The following is a 19197-nucleotide window of genomic DNA, read 5'->3' as shown; positions in this document are numbered from 1 at the left end:
ACTTCTGATAAAAGGAGCATATGCCTCCAGAACATCCGGCTCAGAACATCCGACTGACGCACAGCCGGTAACTACCGGAACAGCAGCCGCAGCCGGCTTAACATTAGGATGGCCCCCTCTATGTTTAGACAACCCTGGACAATCCGCCTTCCAATGACCCTTTTCATGACAGTAATTACAGCTTCTACTGCTGTCAAAATTTCTCCGTGAGTGAGACTCGAATCTAACAAAGCCAGGCTTCCTCGCACGCATCTGGTCAGCCGCTACGGTGCTTCGACTGTGTTCACCCCAGCCAGCATCATCGCGGTTGGGCGTGCGCTCTCTCACACCATCCTTATGAAGCAGCACATACTCATCTGCTGACACAGCAGCCTCTGCAGCGGAGGCAACCTTATGTTCATTAATGTAGGTTGCAATCCGACCAGGCAACCTGTTTTTAAACTGCTCCAAAATGACTAATTCACACAAATCATCAAAAGTAGTGATCTCAAGCGCAGCCAGCCAACGTTTAAAATGAGTTGTTAAATCGCGAACAAATTCAACATACGTTTGGCCACTTCTCTTCTCCCAAGCCCGGAACCGTTGGCGATACGCCTCCGGCACCAACTCATAAGCCTTCAGCACGGCAGATTTTATTTTAACATAGCTACCGCTATCAGCCGTGCTCAAAGACGAGTATGCCCCCTGCGCCTTACCGGTGAGTACGCACTGGAGCAGCAGAGCACAGTCTCCATCCGACCAGCCCCTCGCCGTGGAAACACGCTCAAACATCACAAAAAACGAGTCAGGATCCTTCTCATTGAATGGTGGCAACAACCGCAAGTTGTTTATGTCGAAGGGCCGCGCACCGACCCCAGACAGCTGCCGACCTTCACTCTCACCAGCCCACTTATTGTCCTTACCTAGGGACAGACGATAGCTCTCCAGCTCCATCCTTGCCTTCTCGGTCTGCTGGTGGATCATCTCCAGCTCAATTTGTTTTTTAGCTTCTAACTCACACTTGAGTTTTTCATGCTCCATCTGCAACAGGAGAAGCTCTTTCTGTTGCTCAAAAGTCAACCCCTGAGTTTGTGCAGGAACGCATACGACCGGTGGAGACCGGCCAGACGTAAGAACTCCCAGTTCACAAAGTTTTAATTTCAAAGCAGCTTTAATATCGTCTTTACGCCTCCTATCCATCCCAACTACTGAATAATGCTCAGCCAATTCCAATAACTGCTTCTTAGTACAGCTCTCCAAGGCCTCTTCTGACGGGGCTGCCGTGAACGCCTCATATTCAGCCATCGCAACATCAATAGTTTACCCAGAACAGGCAAACAACACCAATCTATGCCAAACAGGACCAGCAAGACAGCGAGGTATCCCCGTGCGCACCAAGATCTCGGTTTGGAGTTTCCCCGCTATCTAACATTAACCCCCTTATCTAAGCTCCCGGCTAGTCTTCATGCAGCGGGCAGTGGTGGGTATTTATGCACCAGAGACCGCTGCCCCGGGGGAGCAACTAGCAAGCCAGCAACTCTCCCAAAGACACGGATATGCTCCCAAGACAAAGCTTTAACCACTATGCCACCACAACACTACCACGAACCCACGCAACGATCCTAAAAGAGGAACGCTACCAAACCTACAAGGGAAAACTCCGCTCCAGACTTTGATCTCCAGGTACGCTAAGAACACTCACACTTGTCTCCCCGGACGTTGGCATAAACTTAAACAACCGAACCCAAAATAAAACAAGCTCCTCCTGACCCCGCTGAAGGTAAAGGAATCCACACAAACCGATATATAGACAGACTGTGCCAAATCCGATGCTCTCCCTGATCAGTCAGCCCACATGCACTGTAAACTCTCCCCTAATTTACTACGAATACAACCAAATGTTTTACACTCTAGGCAAACTAACCAACGCAACAAGCACGCTCTATCGCAACTTTCCACGTGTGCGCAACCACCGGCACCGACTACAAAAATCCGTACTTAAAACACCATTGCAGCCAGGCCTACCAAATCACAAGCTCAAGTAACTAAATTTAAACACACTCGACTAAATTGCGCAGACGAACGGCCGGACGAGCCCCCATTTTGTCATGACCCGGCTCGAAGGGGATGACAAACACGGGAGAGACACAATGCAAAGGTGATTTCCAAATATATTTATTTAAGTAAAGTAACTAATCCAAAAGTAAAACAACTATGAGGTGTGTACGTCAGTAGTTTCAGTCATGTCAGTGTGGGTGCTTGATCATGTCGGAGGAATGTTGTGAACCTAAATTAAACGTCAAAAGACACAAAACAAAGGTGCGGACGCTGGCCAGGGAAAACCAGCGACCCTGGCAGGCAGGAACCATGAGCTCTTATACTGCCAGAACGCCCCAGCTGCTCCCAATCCAGTTGATGGCATTACCTCTGGGAAAGACAGTGACGTCATGACATGAGCCAATAGGCAGGGCCGTCACAGTCGGGCTCTCTGGTCCAGTCGGGTCAAGTTCACAGCATCTTATCGTCTTACAAGACCTTTAAGTAGGTGATGATAACTGCTCAACAAGCTCTCTCTGTGTGTGTGTGTGTGTGTGTGTGTGTGTGTGTGTGTGTGTGTGTGTGTGTGTGCGGTTATCTTTCTTAGTAAAGCAGCGACAGCTTCTTGTAAGGCATTTATCTCCTGGTTGTTCTTCTTTGTATTTTATGAGACCACTGAGTTTGCAGCGCCCGCCCTTTATAAGTGTGATAGTGCCCGTTAGTGTGTGTGTGTGTGTGTGTGTGTTATTGACTGTCACTTAAAGGTTATAGTTGGTTATTCTGATGTCTGTATTTAAAGCAGAAGCTTAGAACCGCTCCTGTAGATTCTTTACCAGGGAGGTTTTTTTTGTATTCTTCTTTTAACAGGATGTTTAATTTGGCTCTGTAAATTGTGTGTGTGTGCACATGTGCGCATACACGTGTACAGCTTGAACAGTACACGTGTGCTGAAAAAAAGGGAGCACAAAAGCCCCGAAGCATGTGGACAACTCCCTCTGCCACAGTGCGTTGTGATGCGTCGAGGTGGACGCGTGCATGTGTGTGCGTGTGTGTGTGTGTGTGCGCGCGCGTGCCTGTTGCTTTCTAAGGAAGCGGTTGCTTATCACTGTGTGTGCATGTGGGTGTGCGTCCCGCCCGCCCACATGACAAGACTAACTTCGCACCGCGGAGGGAGAGCGAGCGCGAAGACCCGCCGACGCTAAAGATGCAGGACCTTTGAATTCACACAGTTTGCTGTGGATTTAAACTTCGAAAAGACTTATTTGAGGTGTAAATTAGAGTCGGCAAAAGGGCAACAACTTGTACTGACTGAATGTGTGTTTGGTGCTCTGACAGTCTGCAGTGTTTTAAATGTCTTGTGGTCTTCTTGTGTTTCAGTCTGCAGACTTCTTCGATATGCTGGAGAGGATGCAGGTATGAGACCTTCATCGATTCTTTCCCGTGGATTTAGTTTATTTCCTCATGTCCTATTACTTTTTTCCCCACCACTTCTATTTCTCACCGTTCCTCTCTCGTGCAAAAGTGCCGTACGTGCAGTTGAGCAGCATCTTTGGTGCTGCGGAGACATTCTTGTCCCCGGTAAAGCTCGAAAGGGGACACGAACACGTTGTCTCTGTTCCTTTGCACAGACAGATTTAACCCGTGCGAGGACGCGGCAGACACTGCCGTCTCCGGGGTTGTAGGTCGGCCCGCTGGGCTCAGTCCGTTGCTGGGATGGGGTAATGGGAATGCTGGTGGCAGGGAAGAACAGCGCGAGGAAGATGTGGACCGCCATAACAACCTTCTCCGTCTCTACGTGGAATCCATTCAACGCATTGATTTTTTTATAAAGCATTTCTCCCTCCTTTGTGCTCTCCCTCTGCGGCACATACGGTCACAGGCTTTGCGTAAGTCTGAAAGATGGATATAAAAAGGTGGAGGAGGAGGAGGAGGAGGGGAAATGAAAGGCCGAGAAAAAAGGAAACGAGTGGCCAAAAGAGGATATACAAAGAGAAGTAGAAGTTCTTGTTTAGGGGTCTCGTCTGGGGAAAGAATTATCTGTATTTTGCAAGCGAGGTCTCCAAAATGTGTGAATTATTCAGTAGTATCAGGCAGTCCCTGGAGAATTGAACGACCCTTTGCGTTATTCAGCTTGTGCATCCAGCTGCGAAGGGACCATCACTGAAAGGAATCACTTCATTTTTGCATCAATTGGTGAACGCAGCACATGAAAATGGTGAGCAAAAACATTTCACTCGTCACAATAACAAGCAGTACGCTTGTAGTTTGCCTGATGTGGTTTATTAAAGTAGTAAAGAGAACATAACATAAGGACATCGTCTGTATAAAATCGACATTCACATTTCTCAAACACGCTCACTTATTTAAGGAGAGACGATGTTTAACGAAACATAATGCTGTGATATTCAGGTGTTTTCATGTTTTCTTTCTGCTTCGAATCGAGTTTTTACAAAGATGCAGAAGTTCTTTGGAAAACGCAACGACAGACGCAACGGTTCGTCGCTGCAGCCCGATGATGAAATACACACACACGCACACACACACGCACACACATCGTATCCATCTTCTGAGACTCGGCTCGCATCGACCTGCTTTTTGAGCTCCGCCACCTCGAACTCGCCGCTCAAAGCGGGCATCAATCCCGTAGCTCGGGTGGTGCTGGTGAAGGTCACCTTTTTGATCGCCACCTCTTCTTCGTCATGCAACCTCCCCCTCTTCTCCACCTCGGGCCTCCTCCTTCCTCTTTTGTCTCTGCCTATGCCTGAAACTTAAAGCCTCCCCAGAGCGTCTTTGTGATCAGTCTCGTATTGTTGACAACGAGTCCCCCGTGACTCCAACAGCTGCTCCATCAATATGCACTCACACCGACACACACGCCACTGAGAAGTGTGTGTCTGTGTGCGCGCGCGCGCGTGGGTCCATGAGTCCGTACTTTTGAACGAGTTCTTGGTATGATCGGTGGCACCGCAGTAGTGTTGCGTATCTTCAACACTGTGAATCCCCCACAATTCGACGCTCAGTCATGTAGACGAGACGTTCCACTGGGCCCTTTGTGCCGTAATTGGCCAATTTACTGTGTGTCTTACCGATTGGCTCTTCATAAATACATATGGACGCACAGCGCGCCTCTCTGAGTGTCCCACAAAGAAAGGTAAAATGGGCAAAAAGGAATCTTAGCACGTGGGAGCCACATTCAGGGAGGTCGGATTACTGTATTAACTGTTCCTGTGTGAGTGTGTGCGTGTGCAGAAAAGTGAATTAGTCTGACTCATTGTGTTCTTCTGAGCAACAGAGGTGCAACGAGGTGCTGATGCTGCGCCGCGGTTTCCAAATGCACAATAAACAAACCTTTTTTTTGTTTGTTTTGTTTTGCTTCTCCGTCCTCATGCTGCGCACGGACACTAATTAGGTCCCCAAAGCTGAAGAGCCCAAAAGATGGAAGGTGTGAGCGCACACCTGTGCACTCCTGATCCGTTTGTGTTACTGTGTCTCTGCATGTCTGCAGCCCTGCTTCATCATGATTTGCTCTGTGGTCTTCGTCGTCTCATCGTCTGTCAGCTTACGAGCCCCCCCCCCCACCCCCGCCCCCCCTCTTCTCTGTGAGCACTTCCAAATTTTTAAGGGCTTTTTAAGTACAGAATCAATAGCCTCCCGATCTGATTGATTATAAGTTGAATGCCCTCCAACTGTTAATTGATCCCTCTCTGGACGGCCAGTTCCCCGCCTCCTGCTGCTGCCGCATTAAAACGACCCGCTGTCCGTAGCGCTGTTCCTTCGGCGCCGCAGACGGGCCTCGGCAGCATTTTAGAGGTCATTCATACGCGCCGCCAAACCACCACAGGCTCTTTGACCCCCCCGCCCCCCCACACCCCCCCATCCCAGGGGCTACTGAATCAAAGCAGCTCTGGCATCACCAAGAGGTCACATGACCTCGTCGATGTTGGCCGATGACTGCGCGTTTCAGGCTGTTGAGTCTATTTGGCAGAATAAGTTGTGTTGCCTCTCTGTTGCTGTGTCTGCGCTCGTAGCTGCATCGTTGTGTTGAAAGTCAGTGAAGTTCACCTTTGGTTAAATTTAGACTGGTTAACGATGTTGCTCCTCTATTCGACAGGATGACTACATCCCCTACCCACGGATAGAAGATGTGAGTGGTTTCTCCCTCTCACAACACGGCATTCAAACCCCTTTTAATGTGCAGACGACAATAGCTAACGCATTCAAAGCACAAGCACCTTTTGTTTTTAACTGCACGATTAACAAGCCCCCGGAACTATTACCATGTGTCCTTCCTCCCGTTCCCCCGTGGGCAGGTCCTGGAGAAAGGCGGCCCGTACCCTCAGGTGATCCTGCCCCAGTTCGGGGGTTACTGGATCGAAGACGCGGAAGCACCGGTGGGGACCCCCTCGTCCTCAGAGTCCAGCTTCTGCGAGGAGGAGGACGGAGGGGAGGGCATGAGCCCCGCTGGGGGCCACAACTACCGCCTGGAGTGCAACAGCACGGCGCGCGCCTACCGCAAACACTTCCTCGGCACGGTCAGTGTCAATGTCAGCGGCGCCGCCTCCCTCCCCCAACCCCCCCCCCTTTGTCCCTCACACCAACTGCTTTTCTCCACCCCTCCATCTAGGAGCACATGAACTACTACTGCACCGGCAGCAGCATCGGCCACCTCATCATGTCCCTGAAACACGAGGAGGCCGAGGGACAGGAGTTCCTGCGCATCATGCTCAGGTACAATGAGCCGGGGGGGGGGCCCTTTTCTTTTGTGCAGTCCCGTGTTTCACTTTGGTCCGAGGTCGTGAGGTTTCGTAAGGAAACAGCTCTGCTGCCGTCGGCCCAGTTGGTGGCATTTTTTTTCATCAAAAGAAAAGCAACGAAGCAACGGCGTGTTGTCGATTGTGGGCCGTGGTGACGATAGATGGTGGCTAATCTCCTCTTTGACAGATGACAGATGATACAAGTAAACAATATGGCCATATTATTGCCTTTATCACCACATTGGGCATCTTTTTTTTTTTTTTCTTTGAGACTGAACTCACCGTGATCATAACTACTTTCACCCAATTGCTTAAAAACAAGGAGCAGCAAAGGTCCCGAAACGTCTTCCCTGGAATAAAGACCGTAATCATCGGACCAGCTGGGCTTCTGTTCTTGTCCCCTCGCAGGTCGAGGATCAAAACCGTCCACGACAGGATCTCTTTGGCCGGCATCAACCAGCTGCCCAGTGTGCCGCAGATTGCCAAGGTAAGTTCAGAAGCACACCGGGTTTAAACAAAGGGTCATTTGCGGCCGCACATACACGCGACGCAGAGCTTGAAGGAGAAGGACGTTGTTTTCAGCAGCGTCAATCATCGTAGAATACTTTCACATCAACGCTTGATTTACTTTAGATTCACTTTTCTAAAACTACCTCGGTAAATGTTGCAAATGGAGTTTTAAAAGAGGCGAAAATGTGTCCTTGAGGTGGAACTAGAGCCGGCTTGTTTAGAGGTACCGATGTGAGGAGAGATATGTCTCCAAACGCACACCGTGACAGTGAATCACTCAAACCCTCAAGCAGCATACTTTTGATTATTCACGTTCAAAAGAGAAATGAAAGTAAACAACCAGTTTTGCTTTGTCTCAATCAACCCAACAGAGATGATCATGGACGTGCACATTGTTTATTTGGTCTATGGTACTTATTGAGTTTCATGTTTTTTTCTACGGAAACGTTGGATCTGGTGCGGCACACACTGGAATACCTTCCATGCTTCGTAATGAGACTTTTTTTTCACACGTCTTTTTCCTTCTCTCAGCTTCTGTGTGACGATGCCACGGGGCTGAAGTTCAACCCCGTCCTCTACCCTCGGGTGAGTTTCTCCCACTCTGCAACCTCATTAAATCCAGTCTGACCCGCGCTCACCCAGCCTGTTATACATTTATTCATTCACGCTGACATTAGTTACCTCGCCCCGGCCTCCGTCTTGCTCCTACGGGGTGAAAAGGGAGGAGCACGGCACGGCACGACGTGCTAATGCTACAGCAATTCTGCCTCTGTGCCCACACGTCGGCACACCCTCGTAACCCGGAAGAAATAGCGCAGAGCTTGTTCCATGTTACAGTCAGGGGCTCCGTACCGCTCCGGCATCCGCCCTGTTCGCCGACTACATTATTAAAAAGCGGCAACTCCCTCGAGCACACGCGATGGATCTGTTTCTCGTCCTGTGGGCCAGACGGAGGGCTGTGACGGAGCGTGTTTTCAGCGCCTCAGGAAAGGAAAAAAGAAAACCATCTGTGTCTCAGTCTGCACGATGGGGCCGCAGCGAGTTCACTCCCGTCGCTGAGGGCCGTGACAGTTTGTCGCATGTCGGGCCTTACGTAACACGGGGGGAAAATAAAAAATAAATAAATAACCCGGCCCCGGAGTCGCGCCGGAGAGAGTGAGGTGCTGGAAGTCGCCATGGGTAACAAGGAGGTTGTTGTTGTTGTTGTTGTGTGCACACAGGGGTCCCAGCTGATGGTTGCTTATGATGAACACGAGGTGAACAACACCTTCAAATTTGGAGTCATCTACCAGAAGTTTGGACAGGTGAGCGGTGGCGTTGACCTTGCCAGTGAACTCCGGTTCAACCCAAACTCGTCATTAGATCTATCTCATCCTCCGATTGTGTCTCTTATATCTATTTATCGAGCCCAGACATCAGAGGAGGAGCTGTTTGGGAACAACGAGGAGACGCCAGCTTTTAAGGAGTTCATCAGCATCCTGGGCGACAACATTGAACTTCTGGACTTCAAAGGGTAACGAAACAAGTCGAGTGCATTTGAATTGAGGGAAATAAAAGAGCGCGGGATTTTGAAATCATGCAAATGAGGAGAGTCCAGAGAGGTCAAGGCGGATGAAAAGAATCACTTTGTTATAGTGAATAGAGAAGGCTTTCACTGCTGTAACCTTGGAGCAATTTTTCCTGCTGTTTGGGCTCAGCGTGCAACTGCGATAAACCGCTTCGCGAAACAGATCTGAGAGGAGAAAGTGCCACGTGGACGTGTAATTAGAGCTCAGTACATCCTCTTTATTGTCACGCAGCTGAGACATTAACAGCAAACTGCACAGGAACATGTGATGGAACTGGCATTTCCAATGCTCAAAATGTAATCCTTCATTTCCCTGAAGGCCGGAGGCCTCGCAGGGAATGTGACGCAATCGCTTTGATAATGTGACAGGTTTCGCGGCGGGCTGGATGTCTCCCACGGACAGACCGGCTCCGAATCCGTCTACACGGTCTTCAGGCGCAGGGAGATTATGTTCCACGTGTCCACCAAGCTTCCCTTCACCGAAGGAGACGTCCAGCAGGTACAAGACTTTGACGCTTCACTGTTGTTACGCCCGAGGCGCGATGGATTCAGAATCCTTTGGCTCACAAATAGATGGAACCAGTCGTATAGTACGTGTGCAGTTTGGAGAATGTGGAATGCTGTTCTCGTTGACAACTCAAATGCATGTTATTGGCTGGCTGTTCGGCCCCTACAACCTCCCTCTGAAACAAAGATCCCTGGTGGACACCAACTCAAATGGATTTCTCCCCTTTAGCTCCAGAGGAAAAGGCACATAGGAAATGACATTGTGGCCACAGTCTTCCAGGAAGACGCCACGCCGTTCGTTCCGGACATGATCGCCTCCAATTTCCTGCACTCGTACGTGCTGGTGCAGGTTGAGAACCCCTGCACGGAGCACACAACATACAAGGTACAAACCGGGCCGGCGCCGACCAATGACTCGGACAAACGGGTCTCTCGTGATAACTGCATCATCGCTTTGAAGTTCCCAAAGAATCAATCGTTCTGTTCCCGAGTCTCCCCGGACGCTTGTGTCGTCCTCACAGTTTGAATCGCTCCTGACGTGCACGCTGATGACGTCCTACTGTCCTGTGTTTCACCTCAACAGGTTTCCGTTACAGCACGGGAGGACGTGCCCGCTTTCGGACCTCCTCTCCCGAACCCGGCCGTCTTCAGCAAGGTGAGAAGAAGAGCAGTGGTGCACTTACGAGCATGCAAATCGACAGCTCAATATTTGGACTGTTCGGGGTCAGATAGATTCCGCGAACTATCGGGATGTGATCCAAACGAGAGGCGTACGAGGATTTAAATCCGTAAGAGGTCGATCTTCTCGACCACGCACCGTGTGCTGCAGCAGTGTCCATTCCTCGTTGTCGCCGACCACCAATGTAATTCCACCCCTCCCAATTTCTCTCTCTCTCTCTCTCTCTCAGGGGCCCGAGTTCAGAGACTTCCTGCTGACAAAGCTGATCAACGCCGAAAATGCCTGCTACAAATCCGACAAATTCGCCAAACTGGAGGTGACACACGCCCGCCCCCCCCCCCGGCCTTCGCCTCCAACCCCCGCCGCATGCCTCCGATCGCATCTGAGCTCCGACCCCGGTGTTTTTCTACATGAGTTCTGTGTGTTTGTGTGTAAATTGAATGCAGGGGCGAACGCGCGCTGCGCTGCTGGACAACCTCCACGACGAGCTGCACAGACAGAGCCAGGCGACGCTGGGCCTGAGCCAGCCGGGGGAGGAGGACAAGATGGAGAACGGGGGACACGGGGGTCTGCTTGAGTCCTTCAAGGTGAACATGAACCCGGACACGTGGCCGCGCGCGATGTTTTTTCCGAATCTGTGACGTTTATTTAATCGCGGTGATTGCAGCCAAAGAGTCGGAGGTTTTGTGGCTTGTAGGTCAACTAAATGTCAACGACGTGCAAGACGGCATAAGGTGCTGAACCATCAGTCGCCTCCTGGCTGCTGCTTTTCCTTTTGACCTTCAAGTGTGTGTGGCTGCGTGTGCATCAATGACATAGATTTGCTTCAACTATATTTTTCACGGCCTTTGACCGTAGGCTACATTGAATACGCTACATACACGCTAATGTACCCGAACCGCTAGCAGCCTTGTCCTGACCTTTAACGTCACCTCAGGCTAAAGCTAATCTGTCACGATGTACTTTATGAGGAGGAGCATGTTGGAATAAGGACGGTGACACACGCACACACACACACTGAGAGTTTAGGTTTTGTTTGGGTCAAAAAGTAGGGATTTGTAATTTATTCAAGCCGGCCGATCAAATATTCTCCAGCTGATTGACTTTTTGTACTTAATATTCTGAGTCAACACATGGCAGCGGAAGTAACCCCTTTAAGTGCGAACTTGACAACGTTTGCCCTCAATCATTTAATAATGTTTTTAGTCAGTTTCTCTTTATCAAAATTCTTTATTTTATTGTCGCTGTGTGAATGTGTGTGTCTCTTCACACCCTTTTGTCCACAATTAAAGGTTAATGGATGTTGATTTGACTATTAAAATGTGTATTTCATCCTGTGTGTGTTGTGAACGTGCGACTAACGTGATGATCCGGCTCTCTTGCTCCTCGCAGGCCCTGTGGACGGCTACTTTGCTCTTTGTGCAGCCCGTCCCGGGCGGCGCTGTTCTCATTGTTGCCCTGGCAGTCACTGTGTATTACCTATCTGCATCGCTGTAGATCCAACAGAGGATCGCCACATAATCAATAAACACTGTTACATATGTTGTGGTTTCTGTTGATGCTTTCAAAGAAATTAAGCTATTCAGGTTGAATTTTTAAATTTTTTTAAATTTTATTTGATCAATTTATGTTCAGTAGAGAGCAGAATTTAAAAGACAGAACATCTAAAAAACGTCTTAAAATATAATAAATAATAATATAAACAAATAATTTGAGGAACATTTGTACTCCAACCTATTTGGCTTAAATGTTGGAGAACTGCATTCCCTGGTGGTTGTATTGCGTAACAACATATACGACCCAGGTTAAGTCCTCCACTAAGATGAATGCTGCGTTTGAGCTGATAAAGCAAACATTTATTCTGCATCTGTGGGCCTTGGTCTTCCTCTTCAACGTGTCATGCGTTTACTCCTCCTCCTCCTCCGCCTCCAGAGAGCCATGCGCGTCAGGAGCCACTCCATGGAGACCATGGTGGGGTCCAAGAGCCACAGGAGCCCCGGGGTGGGAGGCGGCGTGCCGGCCAGCGTGAGCGGAGGAGGTCTGCCGCAGAGCTCCAGCGAATGCACCAAGAGCACCTTCACTGTGAGTAAGAGGGCGTGCAGGAGAGTGGGGGGCTCGCCCAGGAAAACGATTGATGTTGCTAATGCAAAAGAAGCGCATGCTCTTTAATCCAGACTGGGGTTTTATTCCTAAAGGAGCCTAATTCCATAACTTGTGATCTCCAGCCTCCTGTGCTGTCGGCCAAGTCTCCTCTGAAGAGCCCCGTGAAGCGGCGCTCGGGCCTCTTCCCTCGTCTCCACTCCAGCACAGAATCCCCGTCGGACAAACACACCCGCAGGTACCGGTACCCAGATCGTTCTTCATCACACCGGGGGATGCCCACGCCGTCCGCGGTGCGGGAGGACCGTCTCGTCACGTGTCGTCATCGAAGCGTTTGCTCTTTTGTCTGCAGCGACCAAAAGCTCGCAGAGTTCTGCTCGCTGTCCCAGGAGGTGAGGTCGGAGACGTCATCCAATCCCAGCTCTCCTGAGGTCTGCCCCAGCAAAGAGAGGTAAGATGATGGAGATCACCTCGACCCTTCTCTGAAATGTGCCGAGGGAGGCGAAGGGCAGACGTGGTCTTTTTCCAGAGAAGTTGAGCTTCTCTACGTGTGTTCCTCAAAAGGCCCTTCGTCAAGCTGAAAGAGTGCGGCAGCAGCAGACCGAACATCTCGCGCTCCTCGTCCAGCACCAGCAGCTTCAGCAGCACCACGGGGGAAACGGAACCTCTGGAGGAGCTGGAGACGGTGAGGGGCGTCGCTCGCAGAACACAGTCGGGCGAGGAAATGCAGCGTTTGTGGATGAAAGTGGAGCGAGCCGCTTTGGGGACGCGCTCCCAGAGGAGCGGGAGGTCGCTGGTTGCTTTTGAAATGGTCTGTAATTACCAAGAGCTCTCTAACAGAGAGGATTGGACATCGGCACATTGATTGTAATAATTACAGCCCCGCTCACTTTCAGCGTATCACATGACGCTGCCTGTCAGGGTTGTTTTGTTCAACGCGTGAAATCCTGTCCAATCATACTCCCACTCTCGCCATTGAACATGCATGGGGGAATCACACAAAGGCTGTTCCCGATGTGTTCATCACAAAGGGAAAAGTACATGTATTCATGCCGTTCTCTGCCTTGAAAGACCATCTCCTCGCTTCACGTTGATCAGTTGAACAAAACGTGTTTATTAGGGAGCTTCACAGGCTGCGGCGGCACTGCCGTGTTTAGCCGTTGTGCTATGCTGAGCTAAGCTAGTGGCTGTAGCTTCACAACGGAGAATAAATGTATTCCCGATTGACAAAGCACTGTGAAGCCTTAATACTGAATGACTTTGCATCATAGCAAACGTTTTTCCCTCCTATTACGCGAACGACTTCCAGGCGAGCTGTGCGGACGGGAAGCCCTCGGTCAACCTCTTAAGTTTCTCTCCTCCACGTTAAATGCGTTTGTGCTCTCCGTCCCCAGGCCAGCCATCCCTCCATAACGTCCTCATCCATCTTCAGTCCGTCCCTCAGTGTGGACAGCCCGGTATCGGGCACCCCCGTCATCATGTGCCGCAGCCCAACAGGTAAGCTGGTCATCTCTGTAAAGAACGACGCCCTGAGGGGTGGCGGATTGTCTAATGAGCGTCTCCTTCCTGTCTGCTTCGTTCCCCTCTTCAACATTCTGCAGACCTGAAAAGTAAGACGTCCCCGAGGTCAAACTTGAAGTTCCGCTTCGACAAAATGAGCCACTCATCCCCAGCTGTAAGTGTCTGGTCAGCGTATTTTAAAGCAAAGTGCTGGGTTTTGTTGTTGTTTGGTAATAAACCCAGATCGAACGATGCAAAACTCTCCTCTAACTGGGTTCTCTGTTCGCCTTTACTCTTTCAGTCTGAGTAGCATCGAGGAAACATCCAACTTCAGGCGCCGTGCGGGTCGATGGAGCTGCAAAAAAACAACAAAAGTAGAACAACAACAACCACGAAATCAGCGTAGAACCCCTTCCAGACGCCACGGATGATCCGATAAGATCACCAACCGCACCGCACACTATAAACTATCAGACGATACTGTGAGTGTACAGTGAGGAGAAGCAGCTTCCACAACGGCTTTCTTTAAAAAAAAAAAAATCCCAGACGAATAAAATAGTCAATACTTACAACACAATACTCTGCCGATGTTACAAAGTTGCTGCGTCACAGCTGACCGTCGCTCGCGTCACATGAAAGTCCTGACGGCGGTGAAGCTGTGAGTGAAGGCCGAGCTGTTACTCCTCATCCAGCTGACTGCCGAGTGCTCGGTAGAGATAAACGTCTTTAAGACTCGTCCAACATCCGGACGCTCCTCTTTTCCCCTCCAATGGTAACGTCTGACAGCGGCTCCTCTTCTGCCTAAAATAACCAGGCAGACGCAAACAGACACACAAGCACACATGATGTAGACTTTACAGTAGCAGCGCTTTGGAGGGGACGGCGCAGGCGGGGGGAGGGGGGGGGGCCTCAGCCTGTTCTCAGCCTGTCCTTTGCATATGAAAACGCTTCTACGAGCACTTTTGATTTCCGGGATGCTTTTGTTACCTTGTTAGCTGCTGCATTGTGTCTACTGCACTATTAACACGACATTGCTGACACGTAGTCGATACCTACGGCAGCACTTCTGCACTCCTGGGGGGGGAGGTGGGGGGCTTTGTCTCCCTGAACTCAAGTTCTTGGTTAGTGGAAAACGAGCTCGGAAGGGCCACAGTACGAGACACTGCCAACACATTTTGCCATAAGCTTATTTTAGCCAAAGCTGCGCCTTACAATCTATCAAAAGCCCGTCTCGCCCCCTGGTGTCTCTCGCTATCCGTCTCCTTCACTGTCCGAGGAGGACAACGAGGATCTGGTAACATCACAGCTGTCTGTGGCCCATCAACGCCCGGCATTTGCTAAAAATAGACGCCGCCCTGACATTTCACCTTCTGATAACCCCCATTGAAGCTTGCTAGCTCGGTGTATCCGTCTGTGTTCGGTGGATCTTTTCAAAAAGGTCTCGCGACTTGAAAACAAAGATGCTTCGTGTAAAACAAACCTTCAAACCACACAGAAAAAAAACAAAAACCTTTTGAATGTGAACCTCTTTTTCTGATGCTGTGTTAGTTGTTGTCACAAAGTCTCTTAGAAGTCAATTGCAAAGCCAGCTGCTTGCAAGCACATCAGGACTAAAGGTCTACACTCTTATCCCCCACTATCCCACAACATCGGCCTGCAAGCTGCTCGAGCTGCAGCTGGCGGGGCGAAGTGGGGGCGCGCTAACGGAGAAAAGAAGCTTGCAGACGCTCGGATTGCGTTTCCGACGAGGCGACCAAACAGCCAAGCCGGTGGGTCTTCGGAAGAATGTATATCTGCTCCCGTATGGAGACGCCGTGTGAAGTCCTGTCACGTCAAACTGAAATGCCAGAGGGACAGGTCAGTTCACCCAAAACAGTGAAGACCTTCTCTGTGACTCAGGTGACACTTCGATTTGCAAAGATGCCGTTATCAGCGTTGACTAATACAAACTGTGCTTAGTGAGCGTAGGCCGGTGATTACCTCGAGCAAGGGAAGCGGGGGCAGAAATCCCACAGAAGCGGAAAGTCCAGGTGTCATTTAGTTTGTAGCAGGTACATTATTGCCTAAATGCCCTGCCGCCTTTCCTCTGTTAATATGCTTAATTTATTAAAATGATGACTTCTTTTGCGTTGATGTCATGTAAAGAAGTGTAACTGCAGAGTAAACTGATTAATAAGGTAAAAAGATTAAAGTAAATATATTAATTTAAAAGATGTCTAAACATGTGTATGTATATTTGGTTATGTAACGTGCCATTGAGAATTTATTCGAAAATAAAATGTTGTATTTTGTGTCATTTATGTGGTATCTCGTTTTTAACACGTCAAGCAAAATACACATGCTCATACTTTAAAATGTTATGTACATGGACACCTTGATGAAGATTCTAAAGTGTTCATATCAGTGACATTATGAATCTTTCCTCTCTGTGCACGCTGCGATATCTCCGCCTCCACACAACAAACGGTCCTGAAGACACGGCGAGACAAAATTGACTCTGACAGATCACTTTTTTTCCTCTGTCCTCTTCTTTGATCACTTTCCACAATGTGCAAGTAACCATCACCCACTAGGGACATATTCATCAGAATGTCTCCCGCATGTGAAGAACCTTTTTTTATTCATTCCAGAAGTCCACATCTGACGTTGTAGCAGCCTTTTCTGTTCGTCCTTTTACTCCCTGATCAGCTACAGTCAGCGTGCAGTTTGTAAAGATGAGGAGTAGAAGTTGATCCGGTTCGGTGCAAAGACCATTTATTGCTCTTAATAAATGAAGAATTTACAAACCAAAAACATGAGGTGAAAATAACAAACAATTAAACTAAAGCAGTTTCATATATGGCGGGAGACGGCTTGTCACGTCACGTCGCTCCACCACACAGTCAAAAGACGGTTTCTCCCTCAGGCCAAACCCTCTGCTGTGTCTTCGTGTCTTTAAAGTCTTTCCTTTGGCTCCGACTTCAGCCTCCCAACCGTCCTCTACGTGGGGTGAACAGACCTGTGGCCACATAACTCACTCACTCGTCACACACACACACACACACACACACACACAATCACACGCACACAAACACTCAACACTATTCACAAGAAGAAACATGAAATACACCTCAATATGGCTCCTACAGACGTCTCCCGAGGGCGTAAACCTGCTCAGTGTTAAATACACAGTACGTAGAGTAAAAGTGTGACACGGCTGTACAGTTACATTTCAAACCCATCAAAGTTAATTCAACTCTACTAATAGTCGCAAATTAATCTGATCAGTGTTAAAAACCCAATTCCTTGACACTGGATAATGACTCCAGCTCTTTTGTACAATTGACTCAGATGAATCAACTTTTTTCAGTGTGATTTAAACTCTCGCACTTTTGTGAGAACACCGAAATGCTGTGTAATACATTCTTTTTTCTTCTTTTTTTTTAATTGAAGCTAATTAGCGTAATTTGGTAGCAGGACCCCGCCCCTTCCGGTATTTCCACAAATGCGGCTCAACCCACTCTTCTTGTTCTTCGAGTACGCATTCTCAAACACGGCCGGTAACACGCGATCGAAACGTATCCCCAGCAGACTGCGTTCTCCCTGCTTCAACTGCAGTCAGGAGACCATGAGGGAGGAGTAGACGGTGGACGGTCCGGGCTCACTGGACGCTCCAGGTTGACCCAGTGCATGCTGGGAAATGTCGGCATACACGACCTGCAACGTTGAAAGTTGCACAAACAGATATATGCTGAAAGGCGAAGCAAGCAAAGAGCATTCTGTTTTGAAACGGGACGTTCACCCACCTCCTTCTTCTGGGTGGACTCGGGGACGGCTGTGACATGCAAAATAAGAAAAGACAGTAAATACAGCAGTTTTAACAAATGCTACAGTACCTTTGGTATCAATGTTACAGGCAAAAAGTGAGATACCTTTGTCAGAGCGAGTGCTAGGCTTCTGAGGTACGGGGCATCGAGGTGGGGGCCGTGGAGCCAGCTGCCGTTGCTCTCTGTTAATGGAAAGAGTCCTGGGAAGCGGCTGGGGCTTGACCTCTGAACTCAGACCACGAACCAAACACAGGATGATGGAAAGACAAAGACAAACGCCGGCACAGACCAAAACCCTGTGCAGGGCGCTCCTCGTAGAAGGGACGGCTGGAGGAGGAAATAAGGCGATTTTATCTTTCCAGATGAGTATCGTGTTGTGCAAGAAGGGTTAGGGGTTAGGGTTAGGGTTAGGTCGTAAAAAGAGAGGGTCGTAAGTATGTAGACGATGTAGCTACCTGCAGTAACGTTAACATACTTCGTGTTTCCTTCCTCCGTGTCACCTCGAGCCCATTTAACGCTGCACCCGTAGGCACCTTGGTCTAAGAGGCCGACACTCAGGAGATTCAAAGACAGGCGAGTCTGAGTGTCAGAGAGCGGCACATTGGTCAGATGATGCCTCGCGGTTAAGTTGTCGGCCATTGAATCCCTCCTCGTCCAGTTTCCCGTCCAGGCGCCCCCACAGTGCTGGACCACACAGGACAGAGACAGACTGTTTCCCGCTGGGACGAAGACGGTCTCGCGTTCTGCCAAAACACCCTGGGTGCATTCTTCTGCCCAGAGACCTGCGGGAAGAAAATGGAAGTATATATGGCTCCTTTATGGTGCAAAAAGAGACTGTCGCTGCTTTGAGGTGGAGAGTTTTGATGATCCATTTAAAATGAAGCAAGATAATTATGCACTTATCCAAATGAAAAATAACACACAAAAGGTGTCTCAATTGTCTCATTTTGGTGCAACTGTTTTCTGATCAGTACCACCAGATAACTAAAAGAGTTTTAGTCAGTTTCTTTTTATCAAAATTCTTTTTTTTAGTGTCGCACTATGAATGTGTGTGTCTCTTCACACCCTTTTGTCCACAATTAAAGGTTAATGGATGTTGATTTGACTATTAAAACGTGTATTTCATCCTGTGTGTGTTGTGAACGTGCGACTAGCGTGATGATCCGGCTCTCTTGCTCTTCACAGGCCCACCAGATAACTAAGAGTGCTAGTTAGTGCTAACCACCACACCACCGTGCCGTCCATAAATGCATCATGATGTTCCAAATTTTGTAAATGAGAATGTGAATGAGACGTGGTACTGACCGGGATGAAGAAGGCAGAGGCAGCCGATGGCTCTGAGGAGACGGGAACACGTGTCTGACATGTCCGACTGTGGCAGAGTCAGTCAGAACCTCATCGCAAGCCGGTTTGACCTCCTCTGAACAGAGGACAAGCCGCAACTTGTATGCATGCGTTGGATAAGAAAACCGCTCGTTCAAATTGTTGCCATCGGTTCCCTGTTTCCCTCGATTTCTTCTCCCGCTCAGTAATGTGAGAGTATTTCCTTTATGCTGCTTCTCCTGCTTTGTTCCACATGTGAAGGAAGGGAGTGACGCACGGAACGACTTCCACCCTCCACGCGCACACACACGCGCAGACACACACATACAAGCACAAGTTTGTGTAGGGCCACCCTGATGACGGCACATCAGGACTGTTCAACGGTTTCACTTAACCGTTTACCTTCCCAGCAATAAAACACAAAACGGTTTTCAG

General features: G+C 49.2%; 2 protein-coding genes across 18 annotated transcripts in view; one reads left to right on the top strand and one right to left on the bottom strand.

Annotated features, from left to right (window-relative positions):
• rap1gap2a (RAP1 GTPase activating protein 2a) overlaps positions 1–15929 on the top strand; it is a 66072-nt gene extending 50143 nt beyond the window's left edge. For 6 of the 17 annotated variants that reach the window (XM_078107919.1, XM_040172527.2, XM_078107927.1 and 3 more), the window contains 20 exons: positions 3394–3429; positions 6128–6160; positions 6327–6548; positions 6641–6744; positions 7179–7257; positions 7812–7865; positions 8501–8584; positions 8693–8793; positions 9217–9346; positions 9584–9739; positions 9938–10009; positions 10263–10349; positions 10480–10620; positions 11966–12115; positions 12259–12371; positions 12486–12584; positions 12698–12818; positions 13528–13630; positions 13735–13808; positions 13935–15929. In XM_078107919.1, coding sequence (XP_077964045.1) covers positions 3394–3429; positions 6128–6160; positions 6327–6548; positions 6641–6744; positions 7179–7257; positions 7812–7865; positions 8501–8584; positions 8693–8793; positions 9217–9346; positions 9584–9739; positions 9938–10009; positions 10263–10349; positions 10480–10620; positions 11966–12115; positions 12259–12371; positions 12486–12584; positions 12698–12818; positions 13528–13630; positions 13735–13808; positions 13935–13943 — 1968 coding nt within the window. In that variant the 3' untranslated portion in view covers positions 13944–15929. Of the gene's footprint in view, positions 1–3101; positions 3284–3393; positions 3430–5425; positions 5459–6127; positions 6161–6326; positions 6549–6640; positions 6745–7178; positions 7258–7811; positions 7866–8500; positions 8585–8692; positions 8794–9216; positions 9347–9583; positions 9740–9937; positions 10010–10262; positions 10350–10479; positions 10621–11425; positions 11575–11965; positions 12116–12258; positions 12372–12485; positions 12585–12697; positions 12819–13527; positions 13631–13734; positions 13809–13934 lie in introns of those variants that run through there. The other 11 variants (XM_040172518.2, XM_040172508.2, XM_078107924.1 and 8 more) reach the window with 5 other exon arrangements.
• A 436-nt stretch (positions 15930–16365) lies between these two features.
• LOC120816903 (uncharacterized) lies at positions 16366–19188 on the bottom strand. Its single transcript, XM_040172589.2, has 5 exons — positions 18745–19188; positions 17895–18221; positions 17545–17766; positions 17419–17447; positions 16366–17329 (listed from the first exon to the last, which is right to left on the bottom strand). The coding sequence occupies exons 1-5, from the start codon at positions 18803–18805 to the stop codon at positions 17231–17233; spliced, it is 738 nt and encodes a 245-aa protein (XP_040028523.2). The 5' UTR covers positions 18806–19188; the 3' UTR covers positions 16366–17230.
• Between the last annotated feature and the right edge of the window lie 9 nt (positions 19189–19197).

The sequence above is a fragment of the Gasterosteus aculeatus genome, chromosome 1 (assembly GCF_964276395.1).
Source record: "Gasterosteus aculeatus chromosome 1, fGasAcu3.hap1.1, whole genome shotgun sequence".
NCBI lineage: Eukaryota > Metazoa > Chordata > Actinopteri > Perciformes > Gasterosteidae > Gasterosteus > Gasterosteus aculeatus.
This window is presented reverse-complemented; position numbering and strand designations above follow the sequence as displayed.